The following is a 6718-nucleotide window of genomic DNA, read 5'->3' as shown; positions in this document are numbered from 1 at the left end:
ATCATAACCTTTATATTAAATTAACGAGGTATCGTTAATTTAATATAAAGCCCATTAATAGCCCATAGTCTAATTTCCACAAGTGTCGTTCTTTTGTCCAAACCCCAATTATGGTACAAAACCCAATTATCCCGTCTTTAATATTTAGCTTAACATCATGATTACTTCGGCTCAAATAAGCATAATAATAACTTAGTTACGAGACATTAATTTTAAAAAAGAGAACATAACTTACATTGAGTATTTATCGCGTAGTGTTTACACGGACAGAACTTCGACTTCAAAACCCGTAAAAATAACTTTTACATAACCCTAACTAATCTAATATAACACTAATCTATACTATATATATATATATATATATATATATATATATATATATATATATATATATATATATATATATATATATATATATATATATATATATATATATATTATATATATATTTATTTATATTATACTACGGAGTATTATTATTATTATGTTATTTTTACTCGTTGAATTCGTGACCTTTTATAGGAGTTTTGATTTCTGACAGCTCCGCGAGTCGTGGAGTTTTTAGCCTTCAAACTCCGCGAGTCGCGGAGTTTGAAAATCCAGCTCAGGATCATTTGTCTCATAGCTTGTCGACATAATTTTTAAATATATATAATATATAAATAATTTATATAATTATTTAAATATTATATTATATTCTTGTGCATAGTTGACTTGTAATTTTTGGTCCGTTGCGTCGGGCGTTGATAGTTGACTCATGTCCCGGTTCCGGATTTTCGAACGTCCTTGCGTACAATTTAATATCTTGTACTTTGCGTTTTGTAACTTGTACTCTTGTCATTTTTAGACGTTTTTCATCAATAAATTGAACCTTTTGAATTGTATCTTGAACATTTGAGCTTTTTGGACGTTTGTGTCTTCAAATCTTTGTTTTCGCCTTTTGTCTTCGCACTTATTTATTTAAACAATTACAATGAAAATATAATACAATTACATATGAAAACCTATTATTTAGGAGGGATATTGCTATGAAATATATGTTCCTTTTTAGCCTTATCAAGTGGATATGGATATGGATATGATTAGTGTGAAAAATTAGTGGATATATATATATATATATATATATATATACACATATATACCTAAATATATACGCAGTATTATATAGGTACACTATAAACCTTTATAATCTTATCGAAAAGATTAAGTGTGATGATACAATTATGTGAATAGTATAAAATTCATGATTCTTACATATATTACAAATCTTTGTTAGAAATACTTTGATAATTTAATTTCATAATAAGATAAGATTTTTTTTATATAAACAGAATATCCAACGGATGTATATTAAATCGTCTAATCCAACGTATATGGATATGAATAGATGAATTATATTGAAATGGATATGAATATGAATATGGATTTTAAAAATTAAATGAATATGGATATGGATATAAGCTCATCCGATTCATAGTCGATCCATTGTCATCCCTACTATGATGAGCTAATTTGCTCGTTCATAACGAGGTCTACTCGCTAATCAAAATTACAAAATAAAAAATGGGAAATTCCCAAATAGGCCATTTAAAAGGATCCCTCCAATTTGTCAGCAAAGGGCATTATAGTCATTCTCTTCTTCCCACATGCTCCGTAAAATTAATTTATTGAAAAATTCCTTAAATAAAATGTGAGAAAAACATTCCACCGTGTACTACAATTTAAAGACCCCACGAATAAATCTTGACCGTCCATTTTTTATTAATATCATCGTTACAAAATTAATTGTCATGTAGTGTTTGTGAGCAACATATGTACGTTACATAATTCAACAACTCAGCTTACACACCCACAACCACCGCTAACTGCGTGTGTTCTTGTTTAGGTTCTTAGAGAATATATATAATCTTTGTAGAAATAAATTTTAAATTTTTATCGATTTTTGTTTTGTTAAGTTGCAGATTGTGACGGATTAATGGAAAATGATGATCATAAGAAGACGGAGACGAATATAGTTAACGGATTCTCTCCGGTGTCTTCCACTCCTGTTTTTTGGAAATCTAGAAAGAGATCAGGTGATTTGGAGCCTAATTGAGTTATTTTTTGAAGAAATTATGTAGTTTCTTGAATGATTTTCAGGTTAATTGTGTAAGTTTATGATTAATTTTGGACGTAATTGACTAATCTGTTGACTGATTATGAGCGTAATTGACTTGTTTGTGATTGATACTGATTATAACTGAGTAATTGTAAGCATGACTTAGACATTTTTCTGATTGATAATGAGTGTAATTAGTAATTATGTGAATGATTTTGAGCGTAGTTGTGCAAATTTGACCATTATTAAGCATATTTGTGAATGATAATTGAGTGATTTAGTGAATAATAATGAGCATAATTTGAGACAGTTTGTGAGTGCTTACAAGAATAATTGAGACCCTTTGTGAGTTATTTTGAGCATAATTTGAGTAAATTTTTGAATGATAACAACTATAATATAATTGAGTTACTCCGTGAATGATTTGATCTAACTTGACTACAATATGAATGTTTCAACATGTACGTTTCATGAACATCTATACATGTTCATAAATTTTTTTTTTTTTTTGGGCAAAGGAAAAGATATATTAATTTTCAAACATACAAAAGGGCTGGATATACCCAAAGCCCTCCACAACAAAACCAAAAACAGCAAGAATCCAGATACAAACTAAATCAAACACCCATAACTAAACAAGATGAAATCTATCGTTAGCCCATCTTAAATTCCAAACTTTGGCAGCTTTCAATACAGCACCCGAATTCTTGACTTTAAAAGTCAACATCTTTAACTTGACATACTTAGTGATCTCCTCACATAAGCTATCATCTGATCTTTCCTTATGTTTGAAAATACGACAATTTCGTTCATGCCAAATATGATAAACACTAGCAGCAACAACAATCCTATTAAGAATACTCCAAATCTTATTAACCTGTGGATACTGAGATAACATTAGAACAATGTTATGCAACTGAGAAGGCAACCCTTTAAACAAATATGGATTATACATATTCATAATTTGATGACTATTATTTATAATTATAAGCGGTGAGTGATTTTGGCTAGATACATACTTTCGCTATATACATTACATTAGAGCACAATGTGTCCATATCTATCTTTCAGTGTCCATTTCGGTGTCCAAAATGGAAGCCGAAATTGACTTTCAGTGACATGGTGGAGGTGTCCACAGTGGTCGATTTCAGTGTCCATTTTGGTGTCGATTTCAGTGTCCATTTCAGTTATTATATGCTCCTAATGGCTAGTTTTCAAAAATAAAATAAAAAAAGGCTAGTTTCTCACCGTCGGTACAACCGAAGCCAAAACCGACGCCGACCCGGTGTCGACCGACGGTCGATTTCGGTGTCCATTATGACCGACGATGAAAAAACGGTGTGGACACCGCGTGCTCTTAGGAAAAGGTCAAAATTGGCGCAAACATCCATGTGTTTTGATCTGGTGGAACATGGAATGCTTTAGCAACTGAATAATCCATATTTGTTCATTACCCAAGCCCATGAAGTTTGACTTGGCTTTGTTGTTTATACCATAATCCCAACAAAACAGGGATAGGTAGCCGGCTTTTATTTGTGTCTTTCAAGTGTTTGGTACATGGGATGACGAAAAATATGATATGGGTGAGTTTTTATGAATCTGTCCTGGCTTTATTCTTCAACTTCTTTTTGGTTACAAGTCTTTTTCCCATTAGATATTAGGACAAAAGACTGACACATTCTTGTTTTTGTGAATCGATTTACTCAATGTGATGTGAAATAGGTTCGTATCGTTACGACTATTCGTTTATTGTTATATACATTAATAAATTAATGTAGCAGTTTCTGGTTGTAGCTAGTGCAAAGAATTTGTACAAGGACATAGCAAATGAGGCTGATAAGACACCTGAAAATAAAGAAGAGCAACTCACTGATGAAAAAATGGAAGAGTCAACCCCACCAACGGTTCTGTCCGAGAAACGTAAGGCTCTGTTTGAGCCTCTGGAACCAATAATGGATTTGAGTGGTAGAAGACCTTCGGCTGAATCTATACTCCCCCCACCTGATTTTGACTCTGCTAGTTACCCTCGTGGGTGGCTAATCGGAAAGAAACGGAAGCTTGTAAATGTGGATGTTGTTGAAAGTATGCGAAGAATCGCAGTACAAGAAATGAACAGAAAGGTATCGTTACTTTGCACTTGTTCTATGTATATCAATAGAGGTGGCAACATGGGCGGAGAAGGAAATTGGGTCAGAATGGGTCTAGTCGTACTTATCCTTGGTTACGAAAATTACCTACGGAACACTTGTTAGTCTGTTTAGCCTTGTTTGCTTGTGAATTAAGTTCATAAAATCTACCATTTGACCCATTCTAGGTAAAAATAGAACCCAAATTAAGACACCACACCTAAATAGAGGTTTAAAAGAGATGATAAGGTAATCTGGTGGAAACTGGTTTACAAAAATGATTGATTATGATGATAACATTGACATTGTTGGTAAATTCGACAACGTTGAATTTTTTTTCTTGACTTTTAGAAACCAGCTGACTTAGAATATTACCTTAATAGCTTGATGGTTCTTGGGTATTATCATAAAATGACAACATACGTAACTCAATGTTCTACATTCGTATTGATGTTACAGTATCTTCCATTTTGGTCATTAAGCGTAGTTGAAGTGTCCATGGTCACATTAGTTGGCGGTAAAATGACTAAATGGAATACTTTATACCAAGTTTAGCGAACAAATTGGGACGTACTAGAAAGTACGTTTATCAGTGTGTGACATTAAGATGATTATGTTGCTATATGACTATTCTTAGGGGTAAACAAAAGTTGGTCAGCTGGAACGTGAGTTGACCAAGTTTTGAACTTTTTTATGCAATCTGCCAATAGTAAAATTTGTTGCATCTTAATATGGTTATACGGAACAGGACAGAGAAATTAATGGGCTAAACGAGCAGTTGGAAGAGGATTCGCGTGTCCTTGAACACCTTCAACTGCAGTTGCTGGATGAACGAAGCAAACGTGCAGAGGTTGAACGACAGAATAAAATGCTACAGAATCAGGTTGATATGCTGATGAATATGCTTCAGGACCCTGAAAATATGGATGATGAGGATGCCCCACAGGAACCGTAAGTATATTTATTTTACATTTTATAATACCAGTTCGTCTTGTAAAGGTAGAATTATAAGGATGAGTCATTCTGTTCTGTGTTGCTGTAATATATTTGTGTCTATATATATTCGAGTGTAAATGATTATATTATCCGAGTGTAAATGATTATATTATAGAGTGTAAATGAAACTACCCAACTGTATCATATATATTACTTGAAATAATAATCATTCTGTATAATGTTGTTTATTTGTTAGAAACATGTAGCCATGATGCACAACCGTGGATCGTTTTCCTGTTCTTGGATGTTTCATCCTCCAATCCAAAAAGATTTCTATGTAAGCATAAAATTCAGTTATTATTTGTTGAACAACGTAGACTCGCACGTTTAGGTGTAATAACGTGTATTGGAACCCTCAAAAACCATACCAACATAGCCTAGTGTAGTTAAGTGTTTTAATATCCCCATGAGATGTGTCATGTTTAAACTTCACTATAAACTTTAACCAGAAAAAAGCTAGAAATGAAGTCATGAATAACCCGAATTAAGCTGTCTGAGTAATAATAATTCTACTTATACATTCCGAGTATCGAAACCCTATCTTCAACCTCAAAATTTCGTTTGATGGAATTATAATGACCCTATAGGCCTAGACTAAAGACATGTTTGTTCAAGCCAAAAAATAGTGATGGTTTTTCATTTGAAACTCGAGCGTCAATGTTCTTTCCTTGGTGCTTAAGGTAAATGATTGAGCCACAAAATTTTTATTAGAAAAATTGATTACAAAAAGTGTGTTTCATACACAATTTAATATAAGATAGATGATATATATTAAAAACTAATTAATGGGTTTAGTAGTTTTTGACAAGGACTTTAAAACGTGCTAAGGTGTGTTCGAAATGAATTAATGGTGAATGTGATAGCGTATCTTAGCAACTTTTTTTGGTGTAAAAATCTGAAAGGATTTATAATCTATCCTACAGTGAAGTGGGAGCAAACTTAAAGGTATAGTTTTCATTTTATATAGGAGCCATTAGGGTTTGCATAAACACACCACACACTTTTTGTAGCGATAAACACACATACATTGTCATTTTGCGCAATAATGTCTCTTTGTTCTGATTATCTTTCGGACAATTGTTCAAGCCCGACAGTACATAATCTATTTACATGAATTGTCTAAAACACAAGCTCGGTTTAACCTATTATTCGGTTTGATCGCTTTAAATTTCTACTGTCATTATTATTTAAATGGCGTGTTTAGGTGTGATAAGTTGATCGTTGTCGAGAAGAAAGTTATGGGCGTGAGAACTGGATGATTTTGGTCGACTACATCTTGCGGGCGGGAAGTCAGACGCGCTGATCGCAAGATGCTGGCCAAATCTGTCTCGATTGTGATTGGTTAATATCATTAACCACATCATTTTGTGTATTTTATATTGTGAATCGTTTGGTAGAGTAACGTTCCTCGAAGTTTAATCTTTTATACTCCATAGTAGATTTGCTGTTAATTACTTGTTTGTAGAGTAATAAATTCCATCCAAGTCAAACCCAGTGA

The 6718-nt window shown here is 32.8% G+C and overlaps 1 protein-coding gene across 1 annotated transcript; it reads left to right on the top strand.

The window, feature by feature from the left end:
* Positions 1-1827: 1827 nt before the first annotated feature.
* On the top strand, positions 1828-5273 carry LOC139894110 (protein HEADING DATE REPRESSOR 1-like). The gene is made up of 3 exons (XM_071877315.1): positions 1828-2075; positions 3893-4218; positions 4973-5273. The coding sequence occupies exons 1-3, from the start codon at positions 1976-1978 to the stop codon at positions 5177-5179; spliced, it is 633 nt and encodes a 210-aa protein (XP_071733416.1). The 5' UTR covers positions 1828-1975; the 3' UTR covers positions 5180-5273.
* The last annotated feature ends 1445 nt before the right edge of the window (positions 5274-6718 follow it).

The sequence above is a fragment of the Rutidosis leptorrhynchoides genome, chromosome 2 (assembly GCF_046630445.1).
Source record: "Rutidosis leptorrhynchoides isolate AG116_Rl617_1_P2 chromosome 2, CSIRO_AGI_Rlap_v1, whole genome shotgun sequence".
NCBI classification, from domain to species: domain Eukaryota; kingdom Viridiplantae; phylum Streptophyta; class Magnoliopsida; order Asterales; family Asteraceae; genus Rutidosis; species Rutidosis leptorrhynchoides.
Note: the sequence above shows the minus strand (reverse complement) of the source record. Positions and strands in the feature narration are given on the sequence as shown.

Coding starts and splice junctions, on each gene's coding strand:
- LOC139894110 (XM_071877315.1), top strand. CDS start 1,976: ATGGAAAATGATGATCATAAGAAGACGGAGACGAATATAGTTAACGGA. Junction 2,076..3,892: donor GAAATCTAGAAAGAGATCAG/GTGATTTGGAGC, acceptor TTCTGGTTGTAG/CTAGTGCAAAGAATTTGTAC. Junction 4,219..4,972: donor TACAAGAAATGAACAGAAAG/GTATCGTTACTT, acceptor TATACGGAACAG/GACAGAGAAATTAATGGGCT.